This window comes from Sitophilus oryzae, unplaced genomic scaffold (assembly GCF_002938485.1).
Source record: "Sitophilus oryzae breed Bouriz unplaced genomic scaffold, Soryzae_2.0 scaffold_374_pilon_pilon, whole genome shotgun sequence".
In the NCBI taxonomy this organism is placed as follows: Eukaryota; Metazoa; Arthropoda; class Insecta; order Coleoptera; family Curculionidae; genus Sitophilus; species Sitophilus oryzae.
In genome coordinates, this window is record NW_022146945.1 from 250,842 (window position 1) to 276,710 (window position 25,869).

Below are 25,869 nucleotides of genomic sequence, written 5' to 3' on the forward strand. Positions count from 1 at the left end.
AAACAGCTTAATAGAGAGATATCGCTAAACCGAATAGCGTGCATGGACGTTAATAAGGCCAGGTGTTATTTCCTTTACGTAAGGTGGTATTAACTCTCTTCATTTATAGTTATCGGTTCGGAAAGAATTCTGTTCGCGTCGCGTCCGCTATTTAAACTTAACCTAACTTTGAATTTAAAACTTTGAAATTGTTTTGTTTACTAGATATTTTAAAACTAAAGGGCTAAAGTGCTTATTTCCAGCGCTTTATTGTTTAACGTCTGCCAGTGGGTTTAGGGTAACAAGCAACAAATTCTCTTAGAAGGGCTAAGTCCAAGGTTATTAAAAGATAAAGTTGTCTCGTAACTCGATCCGCCATTATCGAAAACGTCATCTACTACGTCATAGGAATGATACCGCTCACAGATAAAGGGATAAAAACTGCCCACAGTCCGAGAGTGCATTTCCGAATCGATATTCATTGTGTACTTTATTGTTTATAGTGTATGACGTCAATAGTTTTCAGTTGTTTGATGTGTGTTTTCTTTATTGTATTGACCATTTATCTCTCTTTGTCGGTTGCATTTTATTTTCTATTCCTTTTACCCTATGATTTTATACGTTCTATTTACGTCAGAGGGATGCTATTCTGCTTCGCTCCTATTGGTCCAAAAATTAAGAGACAACCTTACCTTTTAATAACCTTGGGCTAAGTCGTCATCTGCTGTAAACCTAAGCCTCTTTATAGGTTCTTTAATATTGGAAGAAGTGAAATCCATATTTTGGACCATATTTATTTAATTAAAACTAATCCCAGCTACTTAAATATCAAATTACCTAATAAAATTAAAGTAATAATTTAAAACAATTCAAACATAACCTAAAATAAAAGATCTCGCCGGCCGGCCCCGGTTGTTAAATACCCGCACATGCTCAGTTAAGCAATTTTTAAACGTTATTTACAAATAGCGCTTGGTTTAATTGATGCGCAAATTACGTCAGGCGGTAACGTTATTAGCGGGCGTTGCGTTAAAAATTGGCTCGCGCATATCGTAACGTGTCGTAACCATGATAAGGTACGCGTAAATACTGCATGACGCTATTTGGTTTTCCGATAACTCTCTAATAACTGTGCCGCTCAGGCGCTGTGCACAATTTTAGAGGCCATAAGTGGGCGTGCTATGTGCGCAAACTAGTAACCTAACTAGTGCCCGATTCCGAAAATTAGAACCACGAAAAACAATAAAGAAAAAACAAAGTTTATAATCTGTGCCACTAGTCTCCGACAAGTTTAATTTTCGACTGGCAAGCGGCTGGTGGCCACATTTCGATTGCAACTGGCTTTTCAATACGTAATTATATTATTTAAATATTTTTTTACTGTGATCTGAATTGAAGTTTGAATTGTATGTATTATTCTTAGTAACTTGCAAAATGTCACTATCTTCATTTGATAGAAATGTTTAAACTTTTGGTCATCCAGGTTCAAATCCTTTTTATAGAGATTTCGACAGACGAAATCGAGCAAATGATAGAAACTTCAACTTATCTGTGAATTAATATAACACGCAGCGAATTTTTTTAAGTGCAAGCTAGAAACACTTGCATTTTTGGTAAAAATAAGTAGAATTGAGTGGGTATTCGATAGTGGTCACGATTAGAACTCTGAATTCAAAAATCGATATCTCGAAATCTATTAGAAATAATAGATTGTAGTTTTTTTCAAGAACTTTGTTAATATTTCTGCAGTATTTTAAATATTTTATAAAATCACTTTAAAATATACTACATTAATAAAAAATTACATCGATTGCTGAAAAATTATATGTTTTAACAGTAAACGGATGGATTGTTTACAATTTTGAAATGGAAAAACAACCTTATCGAATTTTTCTTATAAACATATTGTAAAAATATCCGATCTTGAAAATAAAAAAAAGTTTCAATATCTAAAGTGGTTCTTGAGTTAAGCAATTCGTTATAGGTTAAAAGTTGAGTTTTAAATTATCGCGATAATTGACGTTTTCTCGTTATGCGTAAAAAAAATGACACCCTAACAGGCATACGTAACTGAACGAATCGGTTTTAATATATTCTTTTGATGATAATAATGTTATTTAATAACGAATTTATACCCGTCAACCGAGAATCATACTTCTTCAGCTAATGGTAAACTGCTGATGGACACATTCCATCTAGTTCGAGAGGACCCAGTCCAGGAAAGTTTTCTCGTTATAATTCTAACTAACTAATTTCTCGTTAATATATTCTTTTGATGATAATAATGTTTAAGGGTTTATTATTTAATTAACTTTTAAATGTATTAAAATCATAAATTATTACTATTGTTACAATAATATAATCAGAGTGGTTTTGTTCATTATTAACGTAAAACCAAACCTATCTTGTTTATAGTTGAGAAAATCGTATAAACTCTATTCCGCCTACCAAATAGCGAACAATAGGGAGATGCATTTCATCATTGCACTTGCATAAATGATGGCAAAACTCATTACTTTAAGCTGCAAAATAACGACCGCGCCTTGGCATTATTTTATTTTCGAATAATACAATACCACCTGGGGAACTAAAACCACAGAACTTGAAACTTGAAAAGAATTGTCGGCAGCAAAACTACTATTATAGTCAAAGCGTACTTAAAAAAGCCTCTTGGGGGAAAGTTCTAATTTCTTCTATTTATTATGGTTTTTTTGGGTGCTGTATTCGAATGGGAAGTTTGCTAACAAAATTTTAAGAGAAAATACATTAAATTGGATAAAATGGATTTTTTTGCGGTTTCTTCTTTAGAACTTTACAAAATATCAACTTTTCATAAATATTCTTTCTATTCAAAATTTAAGTACAGGGAATTTCCTATTATGTTTGTTATTCATTTTTTTTCTCTGAAAAACTGTGCGGGCTCAACAGCCAGTTGAAAATTAGCGTTTTTTGGTTCTCTGCAATTACCTACTTTTTGTACTTCAAAATTCTTAATTTGTTATTAAAATCTAGAATGTGTTTTTTTAATTCATTTTAAGCTGAATGTCATAGAGACAGCGATTTCAACAAATATCCAATAATAAAAAAAATTATATTATATTTAAATTATGTTCAAATATAAGTGTTAATGTAGTTGCAGATGAAAGAATTCGCCACTGAAAAGTATAAAGCGCATTATTGGTGGCTATATTTTGAAACGAAACCAAAACAAATCTAAAATTTAAATTACCTAAGTGAAAAAGTAAAACCTCAAGCTATAATGACTAATTCTGTATAGATAAAAAACAGAATTCTAATTACAGACCAACAACAATTTTCGAACGAATTGTCATCGTAAAAGTTCGAGATTAGTTTCTATTCTTCTTGTCACTTTTGATGGCTACTCTGAGAAAATTGTGGAAGAGTACAATTATGCAGTACTAAAAGCGAACAACTGGGTAACCCATCAATTCGAAGTTGGTTAAAGAATACCTAGAGAAGCTGAACAAATTTGGTAAAGAAAATAAAGTCCTCCTACTCTGCGTGCCAGCCCACCAAGGGATAGAAGACAATGAAAAAGCAAACGATCTAACTAGAAAAGGAATATCAAGAAAATAAAATACTAAATCACCACAATACACCAAAACACTTTTACTTTTACACTGGACGCGCGTTTCGCTAACCATGTTAGCATCACCAGCAGATGATTAAAAACTAAACTACAATCTACAATTTGAGCGTTTATACAGGGTGAGTTTCCTACGATGTTCTCTATGGGTATCTCGGAAACTACTGGAGATAGAGAGTCGGTTAAATGGGGAAAGAATTGCAGTTTTGTGAGGTCATAAATATGCGCATTCAGATTTTTGAAAAAAATCATGGCTTACTAGATATTTAAAAAAAAACAAATTTTGGCTATTTTAAAAATTGTCCCTAATTCCATTATAAGCTATTTTAGACAAAAAAATTTCAGATAAAAGTTGTAGATAATCACATCCTTAATGAGTCTGTGTTCTACGTTTTTTTCTAAAGCCTGCCATTTTTGACATATGACACAAACATATGTTTTTTTAAATGGAAACCATAGTTGGCCATGACTTCATAAAAAGCGCCATTTTTTAAGCTTTTTAGTGATATAAGCTATAATATCTTTTCTTCGAAAAATTACTGAGTTATAGCCGATTCTTATCATTTTTAAACAATTTCACTTAGTTAGCCATGGAAGCAAGTTCAATCGCCGTTGCTCTCAGAAATGTGAAGCCGTCACATTCAAATTTTGTAAATTAAAATAAACAAAAATTGTAAATATGTATTTTCAAATGAAGAAAATCATGTTGATCTCGCACATCAATAGAGTAGTTCCAACATGACTTTCATTATGACACACCACCCCCACCCTCCATAATGAAAGAAATGTTAAAATTATTTATATCATAATAATTATACAGGAAGAGGTGGACTAATTGCATGGGCCTCCTCGATCACCTTATTTTTTATGCGGTGTAGTTAACAATAAGGTTTACAAAATAACTTGAATGAATTAAGAGAGGCACTCGAAGTGGCGGTACGAGAAAAGTTTAATTAAGTCGACCGGTCCTTCTGTGAGTAATTCAGTTTTAAAAAGTAGTAATTCAGTTTTAAAAGATACAACTCAAAACAGTGGCGGATTTTTGAACATTTTCTAAAGTAACTTAAAGTGTATGTAGTGATATTATTTTTTTTTAGTTTTAGTTTGTGTAATGTAAATTGTAAAGAAACGTTTAGTAATTTATTCTGACTTTTTATAAGTTACAAATCATAACTGAATAAGAATACCATGCAATCTAAGTGAAATTAGTCAAGAAAGATAAGTATGGTCTTTTAACTGCTGGGCAAGTGTTTCGCTAGTCAAGTCATGTTGAAACCACTCGATTGATGCGCGTGTATCTAAATTTAATTTGTCATGTCTTGAAAACCGTTCTCTAAAAAACGTAACATTCACCGGTCAACGTATCCTCGAAAATGTATGGTCAAGAAAAGTTGAACCAATAATCCTACACGCTTTTCTTCATTTGAACAATGCATATTTACAATTTTTGTTTATTTTAATTTACAAAGTTTGGATGTGAGAGCTTCACATTTATGAGAGCAAAGACGATAAAAACTTGTTTCCATGGCTAACTAAGTGAAATTGTTTAAAAATGATAAGAATTGGCTATAACTCAGTAATTTTTCGAAGAAAACATATTATAGCTTATATCGCTGAAAAGCTTAAAAAATGGCGCTTTTTATGAAGTCATGGCCAACTATGGTTTCCACTTAAAAAACATGTTTGTGTCATATGTCAAAAATGACAGGCTTTAGAAAAATATGGAGGACACAGTCTCATTAAGGATGTGATTATCCACAACTTTTATCTGAAAACTTTTTGTCTAAAATAGCTTATAATGGACTTAGGGACAATTTTTAAAATAGCCGAAATTTGTTTTTTTTTAAATATCTAGTAAGCCATGAACTTTTTCAAAAATCTGAAAGGCGCATATTTATGACCCCACAAAACTGCAATTCTTTCCCCATTTAACCGACTCTCTATCTCCAGTAGTTTTCGAGATACCCATAGAGAACATCGTAGGAAACTCACCCTGTATACTCGCTCAGTGGGCACCGAGTGGGCGTGGCAAGATCTAGCCAACCGAGTCAGAGCCCACCGAGCGTAACAGTTAAATTTCCGCCACTAGAGTAGTAGGAACACAGAACTTGAAGGCATACTATCTTTACATTTATTAATTCTGATGCTTTCATATGCATCTAATGCTGATGATGCTAACATGGATAGCAAAACGCGCGTCTAGTGTAAACGTAAAAGTGTTTTGGTGTATTGTGGTGATTTAGTGTTTTATTTTGCTGTGTAACACCAAAGGTTCCAACCCTCAACTGTAATAATAGAAAAGGAATAAACACTCCACTAACTGGACCAGAACCGTCCTGTTTCTCAAGTGGAGACTAACTTTAAGCAGAACTCAAGAACCTGAAAGACTCCATCCGTAACCTGGATTGGGAATCGTCCAATGATCCAAGAAACTCGAAAAATTTTCTCAGAACTTACGACCGAGAAAAATCAAAGATTTTCCTTGATTTAAGTAAGAACAATCTCCGGATTGTCACAGGGTTTTTAACAAGACACTCTGAGTCTCTTCAACCGTCACTCACCTCAGTAGATTAAAGCTAAAAACCAAAGGCGAATACAGATTCTGTGGAGACATGGGAAAAATCAGAACACCTCATCACTGAGTGCGCCGAAACAACAACCATTCGTGCCATGGGTACGATTGATACCGGAGATGGAGAACTAACCTCGATAAAATTATCCCAGATACTGGCTTCTATTGTTTGTATTGGTTATTAATTTCTCTCCTACAATCTACGATAACATCTATATAAGCGTATGAGTTAGAGCTTTAGTTTTAAGGAGGTATTAACGCTAGCACCTAAGCCACGAGTTTTACATTTATTACAAGAAACCTTTTGAGCTTTGTGCACTTTTTGCCGCTTGCCGTATCTTTCTATACTTTTATGCTGTTGATGTTTCTTAGACAAGAAGAGTATAAACTTATGAAGGGCCTGTGTTAAGCCGCAGACCCGAGATTTCGGGTGCCGGCTTCTTCTCTACTTCTATTGTTTGTATTATGCGTCTGTTTATTTTTCGGCCCTATCTGCCCGAACTTTTGAAACTTTGCTTGTTTTGTTTTTTAACACTTTGGGATATCTTTGTCGCAAGAAATTAAATTTGTTTTTTGGTTATTTGAAATTCAATTTTAACTTTAAGGACTTATTTTTTTATAAGGTTTAATCCGATAAATAGTAAAAAAAACAACCCTCGGAGTTCCCAATTGGCAAAGGAGTACGACAGGGAGATGCAATATCCCCAAAGCTGTTTACAGCAACACTAGAAGAAATCTTCCGTCAACTGGACTGGACCAACAAAGGATTAAAAATAGATGGAGAATATCTTAACCATCTAAGACTCGCTGATGACATAGTCCTAATTGCCAATAGTCCTGAAGAACTACATGCATAAATTAATGAACTAGATACAGCGAGCAATAAAGTGGGTCTTAAAATAAATTTAGCAAAAACTAAATAATCTACAACGAACTAGTGGAAAGAAAAGACATTCTAAATAACACAGCACTGGAAATAGTAGAAGCATATATATTTGGGACAACTAATACACAGCTCGGAATCTCTACCACCAGACATCAACAGAAGAATTAAGTTAGCGTAGAGTATTTATAGAAGAAACTCAATCATATTCAAATCTAGAATGCCACTCTATCTAAAGAAGAAAACATTCGACCAATGTGTACTACCAGTCATGACTATGCATGCCAAATCTGGACACTTAAAACGGACATCATAAAGGAAACTGCAGGTTGTCATGCTCAATGGAACGAAATATGCTGGGGAATAACCAAGAGAGACTGTATTGTGCGTCCTGTTTATTTTTCGGCCCCTATCTGCCCGAACTTTTGAAACTTTGCTTGTTTTGTTTTTAACACTCTGGGATATCTTTGTCGCAAGAAATTAAATTTGTTTTGGCAAGAAGGATGGAGAATAGATGGACTACAACAATAGGTCTGTTCACTAAAAAAAATTTGCACTAAAAGCAGTAAAAATTAATGTTTTAGTATGATAATACCAATTAATTAACTTTTTTTCAAAAAAAAAATAAACTCCTTTGACAAGAGAGACTCTTGAAGTTATGCGCTCCGTTCAAATTAAATAAACGTGCTCTCATTGGCCTGACGTCACATGCCTGCCGCACGCAGCTCCACTTGCGACGGCATGACGGCAAGACCGTGATTCAGTTTGACTGTGACACTCCCTATAAAAGGTATTGAAGTACAGTCGACATTTACAGTAGTTACATTATTATTTTTGTTGTTGAATACCGTAAAAGAAGTTGTATTTGTTGCTAAATATGGAGGAGGGTTTCCAGAAAGGAGATTCACATAATTTACCGCAAGTAGATGTCAATATGGTATTTGACTTTCTCATGATGAATACTGATTATAACCAAGTTGAATCCAGTGGTGTTAAAGTCTTTTACAATATGTTAATAACAATAACGAAATAGAGAAAAAATACTTAGCACAAATAAATCTGCAAATGTTAGCAAGAGGTGTTGAAAAGGAATATTTTGCGTAGCACATCCCAATTTTGAAACTACAAAGGCAAGGAAATTACTGTTATCAACGTTAAATATGATGAGGATTTTACAAAAGGTCTTATTGACTCTGCCATACATTTTTGAAAAACCAACATTTTTAAATTACTGTATACAGTTTTTACTGAATAAACATTTAAGATCTTAATAAAAATATCGTTTAGGAAACCATTGTTTTATATAGGAACAGACATAGTATAATCTTAATGTACTATTGTATTATAATGGGTTTTTGTAGGTTTATTATGGCACAGAAAATACTAACTATGTTATCTAGTTTTTGAACCATTGCTGAAGAAATAGTAGAGTGGGGTCCTAACATTTTAAAATGTCGCAAGCGATTTATTATACGTTCAATATGTATTCGCACACTTGCAATTCGTTTTGTAAACAGAACGTCATCCTTGGTCATTTTTACATTACTTACAACACTTGGAGGTCTGATCAATGTACATTTTTTTTTCCTTAGGTATGTTATAATTTGTTTAAAACCTCGGTCTGCCATAATAACGCAATTTTCTGGAAGAACTTTTAAATATCCACAATCTTCAAAAATTGCAACATCGCTAGCGCGTCCTCCATACCCACAAGATATAAAGTTTATGAAACCATCAGGAGGGGGTACATGATATCAAATACTTTATAGTGTTACACATTTATAATCGGACCAAGTCAGCGCCTGTTGAACAGGATCGCTAGGTTTTTGAATTTCAATTTCAAGCAGCCGATGATAGACTGTACATTGTAAAAAAGACATTCGAAATTGAATGGGAAGATTTGAATATATAAAAACTTAAACAGTTAGTTTTTAAAAGTAAAATTTGATATAAAAATTGCCGACTCTGAACTGTCTGGAACTTAGAGAGGTAAAGCCCAAAAGTGCGTGTTGAAAAGTAGAGTAAAAAGCGACATCTTGGGACTGAATTGAATTAAAAAGTGTGATTAAGTGTTAAAACTATACCTAGTAGATCCTTTGTTTGCGTAAAATACAAACGTGTCTGAACAGAGGCTATATAATTTTACAATAAGGACTTTCCATCGACTAATAATAATTGAAGGGTCGTTTATGTCTAAGCGTAAAACAGAATCGGTACAAATAATTCTGAATACAGTGGCGTAACTTGTAGTACAGATAAAACTTGACTACAACTATGTAACTAATCTAATTAAATCTAGACAGGGATACAAGAAAACGGCGCAACGAATCCGTCCGTTATGTCTCTGATATTAGCGAGCATGTGACGTCACACCCACGGTAGCTCTCCTGTCAGCGTTTTCCCTCCTCGTCGAAAGGATTCAAATTGAATTACGAATAACTCGAAAAGTATATGAGTATTTGTTTTCAAACTTTGTACGGTCTTTTAATATGCACAAATTTATAATTTGCAGTAGAAAACTAAATTTTGTTGACAGACCTATTATAGCATGGTACCCACGAGGAATTAATAGACCTAGAGGAAGACCAAACCTAAGGTGGAACCATGATATTAAGAAATTAGCAGAGATAACTTGGACCCGCAGAGCCAAAAATAGACAACAATGGGCCCAACTACAAAGAGAGTATCTAAATATGTGCAGAAGGCTACACCATAGTTGGAAATGGTTGAATAATTTCAAAATGATGACAATGATGATGAAGTAGTTAGTTATAGAAAAACGGATATGCCACATAGTCAAGTAGTAGGTAGTAGATCTCGATAAAAGAAACATGTTTTCTCTTTTTTCCGTTTTTCAAATAAGTCCAAAATAACGGAGATATTTTGCTTTGAAAATTAAAAAAAATAATTTTTCACTTACATTTTGAGAACCGCTGGATCTTTTCTTTCGTGTAAATTTAATCTACTACCTATATTGCCTATTTTAATCTGCTACCTATGTTTTATGTAGATATTATGGTTTTTAACTAAAAATCAATCTTTTTAATTTTCTCTAAAATTACTTTTTGGAAAAGTATAAACAGGATTAACCATTTTAGAACAACAAACATTTTTATGAAGAATGCATTTTGTAAAGATAATCCGGGGACATACTGTATAATAAATTAAATTTGTAGAATAATTAGATCAATTTTATTAATGATAATCATTATAATTATAGGACAACCTCTATAACGATAAAAATGTTATAGCTGAAATTCAAAAAACAGGCATCTTTTTGTATAATCTCACATATAATGTAATAATTTCTCTTGTTATACCGCATGATAGAATAAAACGGTGTGCAGCTGGCTTGGAAATGACGATCGATGGCATTCTTCATATAATTTTGTATACAAAATCACAGCGATCTTCATTTCAAAGCCATCGCTGACGCTGTTTTTTTTCGATGGTATTGATACAGGGTGGACCATTTTGGTTGTTTCTATAGGGTATCTAAGAAACCGTGAAATATTCAAATTTCGATACTGCAGTCTCTTTAAAAATTACAATGGCGCAAACGGATCGTGGCTATCTTGATCGGTTTCTAAGCTACAGGGGGATTCTCAATTTTTTTACTTCTTGAAGATGTTCGATAGTTTGTTTATTTCAGCAACCACGGAAAAATGAATTATATATTCTAGAGGCACTTTTCTGTGTAGAATGCAGTGGCGCAGTCAGACATTTTTCGAAAAAAATATTTTTTTAGATACTAACTATACTTATGTTTTTTTAAATAGAACCCCCTGTATATTTTTAAATTTCCTGATTCAGCTTGGCATGGGCTTCTCGAAAATACATAACACTCTATATTTATTTTCACTATTAACCTCAACATTTCAAATTTTTGGAGGACATTAATATATTGATTTTATTCATCTTCTTTCTGACAATTTTTCAGACGCGATTTTTGAAAAGATCCAAAATTGATTATTTAAACTATATTCTAACCTTTTAAAAATGGCTGGGATTGGTTGCTCGCGCTCTGGATACCGCTCAAAATACAAATCAGCTGCCATTTGCTTATATTTGTGAGACTCAATATAACATTCTAACGTATTATATTTCTCAAATGTTTCAAATTTACTCATTTTTTATTATTTAAAATACACACACTTCAGTCTGTTGAAATGAAATGTCCCGCATCCATCAAAAGTATGTTCCGATCACCATGACAACCGTTTACTTTGTTACTGGCGCGGCCTACTATGTACTAAGTGGATATTTTAAGAAAATTTGAAATGTTGAGATTAATAGTAAAATAAATATAGACTTGTTATATATTTTCGAGAAGCCCATGCCAAGCTGACTACAAAAATCTAAAAATATACAGGGGTTCTGTTTAAAAAACCTAAGTATAGTTAATATCTCAAGAAATATTTTTTCGAAAAAGTCTGATTACGCCACTGTATTCTACACAGAAAAGTGCTTTTTAGAATGTATAATTCATTTTTCACTATCAAGCATCTTCAAAAGTACAAAATTTGTAAATCCCCTGTAGCTTCGAAACCGATCAAGATAGCCACGATCCGTTTGCGCCATTGTAATTTTTTTCAAAAAAGAACCCGAGACTGCAGTATCAAAATTTGAATATTTCTCACGGTTTCCTCGATACCCTATAAAAACAACAAAATGGTCCACCCTGTACAAACCATACTTCAAAAGTTTTATAACAGAATTTATAATTTAATATCAAAAGTAACGGTGTTGTATTATTAAATATTTTTTGAATGTTTTCTGGTCAATATCAATTAACACAAATATAAATTAAATCGTATAAAGTCAACTATTCTCATTTAATTAAACAATGCATTTAATTAAACTGTGTTTTGAAATATATTCGTCAATATTTGTTTATAGTATCGCTATAAATAGCTCGAACGAATAAAACCATCAATTTTAATTTTGACTTTTAAGTGTTTTGTTTATTTTGTCGTCTAAAATGCCTTACTCTTTGACAAATCACAATTCCCAACAATTTCTGAAGTTTCAAACTCGGGAAATTTGTTAAGTAATTTAATTATATCTGCGTCGACGTTTTATGGAGAATAAGATTTTGGTATATTCTCCCTTTTAAAAAAGACAAAAGCAGAATTTTTGTTAATCATAATTAAACTACAATAATTGGTTTTTCACTTAAAGAGAAGACAGATGATTAAAACTAAATTAATATAAATTGAGCGTTTATACAGAGTGTTCCTTAATGACATGCTAATATTTAAGGAAGTGATTCTTGGACCTATTCTAAGAAAAAACCTGTTTGCCAAACAATACATATTTCTGAATACAATCTTTTCATGTATCAAAAATTGTAATATAGGTGAATCGTTGAATTCTGTCTCATGATTTACTTAAAGAAGTGGGTATCATAATCAGATAAGTTATGATCTCACTTTGATTTTTAATTATATTTTGTCTTTTCCTTTTTTTTGGCACTGGTATTTTAGTCTGATAATGATGTAATTTGTCTGTTTAATTGTGCGTAATATTAATGAAATTAATTTTAAATAAATTGTTTGTAAGTCCGCCACCTTTTGCAATTGACAGCTCACATCACGCACGCTTATTTGTAATAAATTGATATTCACTGCAAACCAATGATATACTAGATATTATACAGGGTGGTCCAAATTGTATACGGGAAATATGGCAGCATATTCTGCAGATAAAAGCAAGTAATAAAGTTCGTATGTATGTCCTAAAATGCTTTGTTTCGGAGATACGGGGTGTAGAAGTTTCATTTTTATTTTTTTTTTTTTTAAATCATTTCTTAACTAACGTCGATATTTGGATGAAAATTGGCGTCTGAGTGATTTTTGATATGAAACATTTGGGATTTTGATAGGGACTCCTACTTGGCATCGTTAGTAAAGTATCACATTTTTCTATAAATATAAGCACCTTTTCCGTAGCATTCAACTAGGTAAATAAATTTTGTGCTTTTTTTTGACATTTTAAAACAGCAAAAAATATGACGTTAATTAAAATTGTGTCAATAATCTATCAAAGAATGAAATCGAAATTATATTACCATAGATATGTCTTTTGATTTTTAGGACTTTATCCATTAATAGACGGTATTAACCATTTTAGAAGAAGCAAAATTTTTTATAAAGAATGTATTTTTCTCAAAATGTAGACAATAAAAAAAGTTTTTCATATATTCAATTGAATATTTCACGAAATAATTTGTTTCAAATATAATAAATTCATGAAATTCATTCAATAATTTGTAATATTCTGTTTTACATAATACAATTAAATGATAAGCTCAAAATTTTTTATGCGTTTGAATGCACCTAGATATTTTTATATTTCTATTTCTTTAAATTATCCTACTATCGATGCTTTCTTTCAAATCGTTGCAGAAAGTTGGCGTTGAAATAGCTAATCCTAGCAACCGGCGCTCGTGATTTGTAAAAAACGTGAATATTTGTTTTTTTATTCTACAATAATACCAAGCTTAGTTTTTAGCTTTGTTTTTATTTTGCGTTAGTTTTAAAGTAGTGTAATGCGGTTTAAGTGTACTGGTTCCGTTTCAGCAGGTTTATAGTAAGGTAGGATTTATTTTATAGCTTATATTTTTATATTTCTGTTGTTGGGAGGATTAAAGTTTTAAAATAAGCATGTGAAGCATATTTTTAAGATATACTTTTTCTGTTAAATGCGAGTTTTTAGCTTTATATGGCTCTATTATAATATGATCTAATAGGCGTGGTATATTCTCTGCCGGTGTTGCCATCATAGGAGACTATTGTAAACAACCGGCATATACAGGGTCCGGTAATAGTGCGTCGGGCATCTGTAGCTCCTAGAATAAAAAAAAATTGGAAATTTTGTTTAAGTGCTAACCTAAAGTATGTACTAGGATGTATTTTAGGTAAATATTTTAACTTCTACAGGGTGGCTCAAAAAAGTGTGAGTGGATCGGGATAATTTTTTTTAATAGAACAACCCTGTATATTATTGCATTTTTGGCTTTCCTTCAGATCACTTTACATAATCCTAAGATATGAGTAGATATATTTCGATAGTTTCAGAGATATCAATAAATAAATAAAAAATGATGTATATTTTTCATTCTTAAAAAAATGTATTAAAAATACAAGAACTGTCCTGAAATCAAAACTATATTATGTATTTATGTTAGATGGTCTGTACTTACTTTACTATAAATATCGTAATATTAAATCATACAGGATGTTCAAAATTCTATGCCAAACTTTCTAAAATATAAAATAAGTTTTCTTGTTTTTTTTTAATGGAACACCCTGTATATTTTTTCTAAAAAATGGATAATTAAAAAATTTACATTTTTATGTATTTAGAGTATTTCAAAATTTTTAACGGTTTCGTAAATATTCGCGGTTTTATATTTCATATGGCATTTTCCAGAGTAAACTTTTATCAAAGCCACCTAATGATTCTTCTCTCGTATTTTACCGTTGAAAGAGCCATACGGAATAATATCGCGAGTATCTGCCAAGCCGTTACAATTTTTGAAATACCCTAATTACGAAAAATGTAAAAATTTTATTCTCCATCTATTAAAAAAAGGTATTCCATTTAAAATAACAAAAAAAAATTATTTTATATTTCAGAAAGTTTGGTGTAGAATCTTGAACACCCTGTATGATTTTACCACGCCCTCCTTTACACGTTTTTCGACATTTTTTCGACGATTTTATTAACATTTGAAATTGTCACAACACAAGCGACGTTCAGTTCCGAAAGAGCGTTGATTTTGGCACTACTGATTTCTCTATATAAACTCACCGGCAAAAAAAAATCGGCCACTAAAAACGAGACTCAATTTCAAAGTTGGATTTCTCGCGAACCACTCATTAGATTTTGATGATTTTTCTTTTAAATTGTAAACTAATTCCTTTTTAACGGATGCTACGTCAGAAATTTTTATTCCGAATTTATTTTGAGCTTATACAGGGCACAACAATAAGACGAAGTTTTTTGCCCGAACTTTGTAACACCCTGTAGGGTGCAGCAGCGGTAGTAGCTGTTGCTAAATTAAATCACATTGTAGCCCAAACTTTTGTGAGCATTATGTTTTTTTAATCACCGCATTATCTCTTTTTGTATTGGAGATATGCTGTTTTAAAACAAACGTCTCGGAAAAATTCAGAATTCATCTCGGAAAAAGCAGAAAGTTTTATGTTGTAATATGATGGTAGACCACCCTATATATGATATTGTAATATGATGGTATAGACCACCCTGTATCTAATAAATTGTTGGTTTGTTACATATTTGGCAATAGGAAATATGTTGCAACTATTGCATACACAGCAGAATCTATGACCCAGTCATCGGTCAATGCCTGTAATTAACAATTATTAATAAAGATACTTTTGTCATGAACTAAGGTGTTTGATTCCTTCTCAACCAAGACTTTATAAAAGTATTACAATGTGTAAATAATCAAGGTGACATAGGCAAAAACGGATTTATGAGTATTTGCAATATGAGAAAAACGATGGTCAAATTAAAAAATGCTATTCTCTGTAACGGATGTCTCTGGCCGAAGTCAACGTTATGTCTCCGATACCCTGGGTATATTTCGAACAACAGTCCAGGATGCCTGGAATCGGTATATGGAAACAGGAAATTTCACCAGGCAAGTGGACACTAGATATTAGTCCCTTAAAATGTCTTTACCTTTTTCTTAATTTTCATGTTTTAGTTAGTTTACGTCTACGTTCTGATGTTTGATTTGATTTTAAAGCTTTTTTCGAGGCGTTTGTTTTAAAGCAGCGTATCTCCAATACAAACAGAGATAATGTCGTGATTAAAAAAACAAAATGCTCACAAAAGATGAGGCTACAATGTGGTTAGATTTAGCAATAGCAACTACAGCTGCTGCACCCTACAGGGTGTTACAAAGTTTGGGTAAAAAACTTCTTCTTATTGTTGTGCCCTGTATATGCTCAAAATAAATTCGGAATAAAAATTGCTGACGTAGCATCCGTTAAGAACGAATAAATTTACAATTAAAAAAAAAATCATCAAAATCTAGTGAGTAGTTCGCGAGAAATCCAACTTTGAAATTGTGACTAGTTTTTAGTGGCTGGTTTTTTTTGCCCGCGAGTGTATATTTAATCTAATATTTTTTGACAATATTATGCAACCAATCTCATAAAATATAAAAATTGTAAGATTTTTATTAAATCCTCAGCACTGAATTGACAGAAAAATAATTAATAGCGTTGATATAAATTTTATGTTTAATTCATTTGTATTTAGGCATAACCTTTTCTTTCTCTTCTGGATCTAAGCTGTTGTAAGATACACAAACCGGGCTCTTCTTCGTTTCATCTTCCGCCGCGCCTTTAGCGGATGATGATCCTGCTCCCAATTTATCTATTACGTTTTTCGGAAAATGGGCTATTCCAGAAAATATGTTTGAAATAGCTCCGTTCCAAAGCCTTTGAAACTTCAACGAAATATCCTCAGCTCTGAATGGCGGCAAGTCGCAGTGTCCGTACGGGTCGTAGCTTGATTGCTGCAAAGAGATTTTTGTCATTAGTTTTACTTGACATTTTGCCTAATTTTTAAGACTGTATTTTCTTATAAAACCAGGTTAAATATAGTTAATATCAAATAACTTAACAAATAAACTTTTAGTCACATGATTAAGCTTGACCGGCACAGCGTTGCCTACTTTTACATATTTTCTTTTAATCAAAATATTTTAGAAAACAAAAAATAATTAATTATAAATATATAGACAGTTATTATTTACATCAACAAAACTCACCTTAACAACACTTAAGGGACATAAAGGGCTATTACTACTGCTTTCCCGTTCAAAATAGTGTAATAAAGTTGCGATAAGTTTTTTACGGCTATTAAGCTATTTTGTACACTTCGCACTAAAAGAGGTTCTAAAAAAAAACAATGTTTGACTGAAAGGTCTGCTTGTAAAAATTTTTGAGCTTAATATCAAAACACAATTCATTTAAATCAAAAACTCGTAATACAAAACTAAAGTGTTAAAACGAATGACAATGTCAGGAAATAAATAAATAAATGTGGCATATTGACATTTTTTACAGCAGAGCTACCACCTGAAGGTTACTACTGCTACCCCAGTGGAAAATTTAAATTCCAATTAGTCATCCCAGCGCTGAATATGTTCATGGTTGCCAACAATGAGTTTAAAAACCGAGCCCTGGATTATATAGTGCGTCTAGAAAGTATCCGGAATTTTATATTTTTCCTAATTTTAATGTATTTTTTTTCTGTAACACTCTAAGACAGCAGTAATCCATCACGTAGGTTGTGCTGATAGTAGGCTATAACCAAAATCGCATGGCAACACCATCTGTCAAATATTTTTGATTGTAAACCGGCTTAAGATTTGAGAAATAATGTCGCAAGTAAAAAAAAAAGAGAAATGGTGGAACATTTGTATAGAAAAGGTGTTCGAAACGTTAAAAAATTAGTGCAATTAACTGAACTCGGAAAAAGTGGAGTATATGAGACAATAAAGAGGATAAAATGGCACAGTTATGAAGCATATACCAGTTTCAGGAAGACCGTGTAAGATTCGCGAAAACAATTTAAACTATTTAGTGGCATTAGGACGACAGAATCCGCGCCTAGGGTTTCGCAAATTGACTAACAGATTTGGAAGTCAGCGAAAATTAAAAGTGTGTCCAGAAACCGTCCGCATGTCACTGAAAAGACAAGGCATATCAAAGAAACCAAAAAAAAATCCCTGCAATAACGCCTCTACAAAGGCAGCGAAGAATGGATTTTTGTCAACGTTTTCAGGAAGATAATTTTAATAATGTTTTTATTTCTGATGGAAGTTGTTTCCAGCTTGGTGGAAACCACCTAAAAATCCTATCAAAAGAAAATATTACCGTTCAAGTTACAAAATTTCCCACTAAAATAATGGTTTGGTGAGCAATATCTCAGCGTGGTGCTATACCTCTGTATATAGTTGATGGAACTGTGATACTTGTGATATTTTAAATGGTTTTCTTCTTGAAACGGCTCATGTTTTATATCCAGAGGGATGGCGTTTTCAGCAGGATAACGCAATATGCCATACGTCTGCGTATACTCAAGCTTGGATGCAAGAACGCAACAACGATTTGGCAACAATTCCATAGCCAGCAGCTTCACCAGACCTTAGTCCCATTAAAAACATATGAGGATTAATGAAGATTGAAGTGGAACGAGCAGCCACGAAATAAACAAGATTTGATTCGCTCAGTTTTACAGGCCTGGACTACCACCACTGAACATTATGGTGTGGACCTAGTTTCGGATGTACCTGGACGTTTAGTTAAGTGTTTGGAGTTAAATGGAGGTTGTATCAGAAAATAAAATTAATAATTTGTTATAACTCAAGTCCTAAAAATATATACCGATAATTGTAATTTTGCTTTCTTTTTTCCGGATACTTTCTAGACGGACTATATAACAGTTATATAATAAAAAAAATAATATAAACTTTTTGTTACTAAAAGTTTAGTTGATATCAAATATATATAATAATTATGCTTTGAATATCAAAAAGTGAATATGTTTTGTTAATATATTACGTATCGTTAGTCTAGCAAACAATTTCTGTAAACGACATCTAAAAAATTAGATTTAACAGAAAAAAAAAACAGTTTACTTTTGATTGATTCTAGTTTTTACTTCAATAATCACTAATCAGATTTTAATAATAATAGCTCCCATATATAGCGTTCAACGCCTTGGGAGTAGCAAGGTACAGTTTGCCATACTAGAGCCGTTCGGTATACAAGGAAGGTAATGTGGCCTAGCACTACGCTTCAACCGCCTATTATTACCTCAGGATTGTGAATCCCAAGTACTCATTTAAGGCTGAGTCGACCTAGGTACCCAAACTATTTTTATTTTAATAAAAATAGTCGGCTGATTCGAACCCACTAGCTTGAGATTGGTAGACGAGAGTTTGTACCTCTACGCTACCGGGCACACCTCTAATCAGATTTTACTTACATGAAATAAATCGCTCTCGGCTTCGCAGGATGGTGGGTCCCATTTGGTATTTTTTTTCGGCCGAGGACCCTTGAACATCGCACAAGCGGTATTGTACATTTCCTGGGTTTCATCTGTGGTGCCCCATATACCCATGTCGTACGAAATATAAACCAGTGCTGCAGCTACTGCAGATTTCATTCCAAAACCTGAAAATAGTTCGCATTCAAATTGGTATTTAAACATATAAGAAAACAGACAAGGTATATGATACATAATGTCATTATCCATAATATCATAAAATTATACATAAAATCCCGACCGCTCACGTTTGTGTCATCATCATCATCATCATTCTGAAATTATTCAACCATTGACAATTATGGTGTAGTCTCCTTCATATATTTAGATAATCTCTTTGTAGTTGGGCCCATTGTTGTCTATTGTTGGATATGAGGGTCCAAGTTATCCCTGCTAATTTCCTAATATCATGGTCCCATCTCTGGTTCGGTCTTCCTCTAGGTCCATCTGTTGTCCGTCCTTCCTGCGAGGTGTCCTACCCATTGCCACTTGAGGGATTTGATTCTGTGGATGACATCTAGTACCTGGGTCTTTTGTTGTATCCACTCTATTCTTTTATGGTCTTTCTTGGTTATTTCCAGCATAATAAAAATAATAATTAAATAAATAGCTAATTGGGGTAATAAATCGGCATCATTTTCGATCAAAAACTTATTATCAATGAACACATTGACTATGTTGCTAGTAAATGTAATCGCTTCTTGGGATTTGTTATAAGATCGTGCAAATTTATTTCACCCCTGCAATCTATAAAGTCTATGTACTTTGCATATATTTGTAGCAGGATGAATTTTGTTTCGGTGGTCTGGTTCCAGCAATACTTTGTATATAAAACAAGATTAGAAATTATACAAAAAAAATTTAGATTTTTAGATTTTAAGAAAAATAACATTTATAATTATTATGCGAACACAGATCTCTTACGTCAGGAATTTGGGTTAATTACTCTTGAGCAGCGTCGCACTTGTGCTGACGTTTGCTTTTTACACAAATTAATCAACAGTAAATACGATGTTTCAATTTTGTTGGAAAAAGTTAATTTTAACGTTCCCCAGCGTAATTTTAGAGGAAATTATTTGTTTTCTAAGAACTTTTACTATACTAATTTAGGTAAGAATTCACCACTGAACCGAATGCAGACTGCGTATAACGAATTATTCCATAACATAGACATTTTTATTGTATCCTATCCAGTATTTAAGAGTAGAGTCAAGAGAAACATTAATAATTTTTCTAATGATGCTTAAGTAATTGCTTTAAATTAAGTTTTTTTTTTATTTTTTTAGATCTTAAGGTTTAGTAATTAAGTAATTAAAAATTGTGTTGATTTGTATACTACACTATTGTAAACTGAGGTGCCATAATATTGGGTCTTGGACCTGTTTGGCATCCTTTAGTCTTAAATATCGTAGATGTTGATGAGAATAAAAACCACTTAAGTTAAATGGCTAATAAAGTGGGTGGGTATTTTAAATGCACATTTAACATAGTGTCTCCGAAATGCATTTTGTAAATTAAAAAACTTGTTCGAATCACGCAAAAGCCTAAGGTATAGAAAATACAATTTGACATTCACAAATTATAGGTTGACAACTTAAAGTATCTTGACATTTGTCTATTGTTGGCTCTGCGGTCCCAAGTTATCCCTGCTAATTTCCGAATATCAGAGTACCATCTTAGGTTTGGTCTTCTTCTAGGTCTCTTAATTCATTCGTGGGTACAGTGCTGTAATTTTTGTAGTCCATCTCTGTTGTATACCGGTGATTCTTCTTGCTAGGTATCCTTGCCCATCGCAATTTGAGGGATTTGACTCTGTGGATGACATCTATTACCTGGGTCTTTGTCGTATCCACTCTATTCTTTACGGTCTCTCTTGGATATTTCCAGCATATTTCGTTTCATTGAGCGTTTGTTTATCGCAATTTCTTTACGATGTCCGTTTTAAGTGTCGAGGTTTCTCATGCATAGGTCATGGCTGATAGTACCAATTGATCAAATGTTTTCTTTTTTGGATAGAATGGCATTTTAGATTTAAATATGATTAAGTTTCTTCCATCGAAACATTGAAACCTGGTCATTTCTAGCTGCAATGGAGGACGCGAGAATTGATTCCAGATATTATTCCATTATTAAAAATATCTATGACAGTGCAACCTTCCAAGTTAAATTAGATGATGACCTCAAAACAGAAAAAATACCACTCGGCAAGAGCGTGAGACAAGGAGATACCATCTCTCCCAAGTTATTTACACTGGCACTGGAAAATGTCTTCAAGAAATTAGAATGGCAAAATAGAGGTCTAAACATCGATGGGGTACACCTTAGCCATCTGAGGTTCGCAGACGATATTGTCTTACTGAGCACCGACATTCAAGAACTGAACGCCATGCTAAATGAGCTAAATGACCAATCCCAGAAAATTGGCCTTAAAATGAACTTGAAGAAGACCAAGATAATGAGCAACAATATCCATAAAATTACCGTTGACAATGTTATTATTGAAAACGTAGACCATTATATATATTTAGGTCATAAAATCAAGTTTGGCAAGGAAAACCAAAATACGGAGATCAAACGTAGGATCCATTTGGCATGGGTAGCATTTGGAAATATGAGCGATATTTTCAAGGATAAAAAGGTGCCCATGAACCTAAAGAAAAAGGCTTACGACAGCTGCATTCTACCTGTGCTTACGTATGGCTTAGAGACTATGCCAATTACCCTAAAAACAGCAGAACAACTACGAGTAGCACAAAGAGCCATGGAAAGAATCATGTTGGGTGTCACCATTAGGGAAAAAATACGGCATACCCACATACGTCTAAACACAAAATTAATAGAGTCGTTAAAAGAGTGGCAGTTCTAAAGTGGCAATGGATAGGACATGTCGCAAGACAGGATCCAGACCGATGGCCCCAAAAAGTCGTCCTATGGAGACCTAGGGAAACAATAAGAAGTGTGGGCCGACCAAAAAAGAGATGGGTCGATGACGTCAGGGTAGTGGCGGGAAGACAATGGATAAGATTGGCTAGAGATCGTGAAGCATGGAAAAACCTAGAAGAGGCCTATATCCAACACTGGATGGAACCAGGCTGAGAAAGAAGAAGAAGCAGTTTCTTCCATAAGTCCTCCACGCTAACTTAATTCTTCGGTTGATTTCTGATAGTAGAGATCCTAATATGTGTATTAGTTGCTCTAAATATCTTCCAATACCAATTTCGGCAGATAAAAATAAGTAAAAAAGTTGTATAAATGTATGTCCTAAAATGCTTAGTTTCGCAGATACAGGGTGTAGAAATTTCATTTTTATTTTGATTTTTTCCAAATAATTTCGGAAGTAAGGTTAATATTTGGATGAAATTTGGCGTCTGGCAGTTTTTTGACCTAAGAAATTTGATTTTGATGCCAATATGACTCTTACTTGTAGGGGGCGCCACCTACATATTTTTTTACTAGTATTAAGAGTAATAACTTTTCGTCCGTACCTGTAAAAAAATCCCACAATTATGTATTATAAAAGTGAACCAAACCGAGCTATTTCCAAAATTATAACGAATTCCCTTCTCAAAGACGAAAGCAGCAGGCGGAAATTCGAATTTCCCCCCATTTCGAAACAATTACGAGGCGCCTTGACAACCGGATGGGTGGGACGAAAGCCAGCGTTTCGTCTCATTATTAAACTCCCCTCGCAAAAACTTAGTTGGACCGGTTTCCTAAACTAGTCGCCGCCGCCTAACAACGGGCAGGCAGGCGGTGTGACAGAAGGACGACGACAAACGCCTCAAAGTTATTCGGAATTAAGTGGCGGCTGATAGTTGTGCTGTTTTCGACCTCCAACGTCCCTTTGTATGAATTAATTATTATAAATCTAAAATCAATTCGTTGTTGGAAATGTTTGAAAGTTTTGAAATTACGCATCGCTTATTAACGTACAGTTTCAGTTAGAGTCTGCATTATAGGCTTGATGCATTCTCCGCCGCGCCGGTGCTGCCACCATCCGGAGAATATCGTAAAAAAATAAATATAATTTTTCCATAGCGAGTTACGTTTTAAAAATATTTAGAAATTATTATTTGAAGGAATTTATTACGACTAGAAAAAATATTGTGCTGGGTTGGCGTTGGTTTCTATGTAATTTGACGAATAAATAAAGCTGTCTCCATAGATAAAAGACTTATACTATTAAATAGATAGGCAACTTATAATACATTTCAATTTTATTATACAAGGGCGCCTCTGGTAGACGGAGGAAGAAATACTAATGGAAGAGAGGGGTGCGGGAAGGGGGTTGTTTTAGTTAATTTTAAAATAAATTTAGACATACATGCAAGAACTCTTTGTGTGCTTTTAATTAGGTCGAACATATTATAAACGATAAATCAACTGAATTAAAAGCATGCAAAGTGTTCTTATATGTCGGATATTAATTAAAAAATATATTAAAAAAACTAGAAATAGTATATATTAAGTTGTTACAGTTATAATTTAATCTTTGGCGGTTTTCAGCAAATAGCAGGCAGTTTTACATAATTTTCCTCCCTTTGAAGTGAATTGGAAACGGCTATATAATTTTGGTGTAGGCAAGATTCCCAGTTTGTTTCCGTTTGGGACCTGAAATAATAAAAACAAATTAAATTAGATGTAATCATCTGCTGATCATGCTAATATAAAACGCGCGTCCTTAATTCCTTACATGCACCGTAAAAAAAATTAAATAACTGCTCTGCAAGTAGCATTTTTATTAGCAGTACTAATTTAAAAAATCTATAACTGTAAGTAGATATGTTTAATTTACTTACCATTGTATCCTTCCGGAAACCAGGTGTACAACAATTAAACTCCATGATAAAAAATAATTAAGAGTTATTACAAAACGCAAATTGTTTCACCATTTTTAAAAAACATTGTCTAAAACAGAATACTGGCAAAAATTCTGAAGGAATTTAATTTTACAATAATTCGACAAATCAAAACGAAATCAAACCGTAAAATCACAACAAAAGCGTCTCTGAGTGACAGTTAAAAATCAAATTTTATTATTGCCAGATATTGACATTTGCATTGTTAATATTGACAGTTTTAATATTTTGCGCCTCTGCATCTTGGAGGAAAAACTATTTTTAATGAACTGTCATTTCCATTTAAGTTTCCCAGCCATGGCTGTCTCTTTAGTTGTCAGTTTTGAGTCAATATTTTTTAATTCTCTTTATTGTCGATTGCCGATTAAATTGGAGCAAGAAATGGCTCAAAACGAAATAAGTAATTTACCAACAGATATTCAGGCTGAGGCGACAAAACGCCGTATCAAACTACTTCCATTTAAATCCCGAATAAGTTATGTTAAAAAAACAATACAAAACATTTTCAAAAATGGAAGCAATTAAAATACGTGCGAGAAGAAATAAAATTTTTAACCTATCCTCGCTGCTAAAGTATCATTTAATCTACCCTTGCGGTTAAAGTACTATTTTATTTACTATTTTTGATAGATATAAGGCAATTTTAATAGTTGCTACAGAAAAAAATATTATTCCAATTAAAAAAAAATAGATGAGTTCAACTACGGTAGCGAGCAGAGTTTTAATCACGGGTTTTGCTAGTGGGGTATAATTGGGGCTATTTCGGCTATAACAAAAAATTTTAATGGTACATAATTATAATTTTAGAAGATATTCATAAAACATTTAATCACTAGTCGATTAAAAAAGTATACATTAATATTGCAAATTATATTTTATCCTCTCATAGTATGTCTATTTAATTTTTTGATTATATAACGAGCACTTTGTTTAATCACTTGTTTCGTCGAACTGCTTGAATCCATTTTTGTTATTGATAAAATCGGTGTGAGAACCTATTAAGCTATAAAATGTTGTTTCGGGAGACTTCAATATCCGGGAAAGTTGAGTTATTGAATTTTGTTGCACATAACAATGCCTTAATTACGCTCTTCTTTATGCGTTACTATTTTTTAGGCAATTTTATTAACATTTGAAATTGTCTCAATACAACACGATGCCTAGTTCGAATTCTTTTTCACTTATTTTTTACTACCCGAAACAACGTTACATTACACAAACTTCGTACCTGAGTATTTTATAGTCTCAATAATTTGCCTAGCAAAAAACTAAAATACTTGAATATTAAGACAAAACCACAATTTCAATATTATTTTAATGCGATCACCATGACGTATGACGGCGCGGCGCGGCGGCGTGAACTATATATTGATAATTTCTGATATTTGCCGTTGAAGCGCTGCGGTCGGAATTTGTTGAAATCAACTGAAATGCACCAAGCATATAAGACTTTTTTTTATTTCCTTTATTGGAGTCTGAATTCGGCGATAGTTTTTGTTTTAAATTGGAGTAAAAACGACTTAAGAAAATGTTGCTCTCGAGTATACCGCGTGAAAAAAAAACTGTATTTACTTTTAAATTGAAACTGAACAGACACCTACTAAGGGAGTATCTAAATATGTGATGGAGGCTACACCGTACTATGAAATGGTTGAATAAGCTGAAAATGATGATGCTTATGATGATATACTACCTGTATCTTATTTATTTCAAATGGTTTCTTTACTTAAATATAAGTATATTATATTACCTAGGAATTTTAGAAGTCCAAATCTCTTTTTCACTTCTACTTCCTTAAAACATACTGGCGGGGCACACATCTTTCTTAATTCTTTACCAGTACATATGTTTATTCTTTTTGGTTTCGGTTTAC

At 32.9% G+C, this 25,869-nt stretch overlaps 2 protein-coding genes across 2 annotated transcripts in view; both read right to left on the reverse strand.

The window, feature by feature from the left end:
- The window catches only part of LOC115885122, an 81,105-nt gene extending 74,905 nt beyond the window's left edge, over nt 1–6,200 (reverse strand). The window contains exon 1 of the mRNA XM_030903911.1: nt 6,148–6,200. Coding sequence (XP_030759771.1) covers nt 6,148–6,200 — 53 coding nt within the window. The remainder of the gene's footprint in view (nt 1–6,147) is intronic.
- Nucleotides 6,201–16,258: 10,058 nt separating this feature from the next.
- Nucleotides 16,259–25,869, reverse strand: LOC115885100. The gene is made up of 3 exons (XM_030903887.1): nt 25,747–25,869; nt 19,078–19,265; nt 16,259–16,597 (listed from the first exon to the last, which is right to left on the reverse strand). Exons 1-3 carry the CDS (start codon nt 25,814–25,816, stop codon nt 16,325–16,327), a joined length of 531 nt encoding a protein of 176 aa, XP_030759747.1. The 5' UTR covers nt 25,817–25,869; the 3' UTR covers nt 16,259–16,324.

Bases quoted from the DNA above. Each gene is read 5' to 3' on its own strand.
- LOC115885100 (XM_030903887.1), bottom strand. From the start codon at position 25,816: ATGTGTGCCCCGCCAGTATGTTTTAAGGAAGTAGAAGTGAAAAAGAGA. The intron at 19,266-25,746 runs GTAATATAATAT...AACTATTTTCAG, and splicing joins TGGACTTCTAAAATTCCTAG to GTTTTGGAATGAAATCTGCA. The intron at 16,598-19,077 runs GTAAGTAAAATC...ATCTCTTTGCAG, and splicing joins CCGAGAGCGATTTATTTCAT to CAATCAAGCTACGACCCGTA.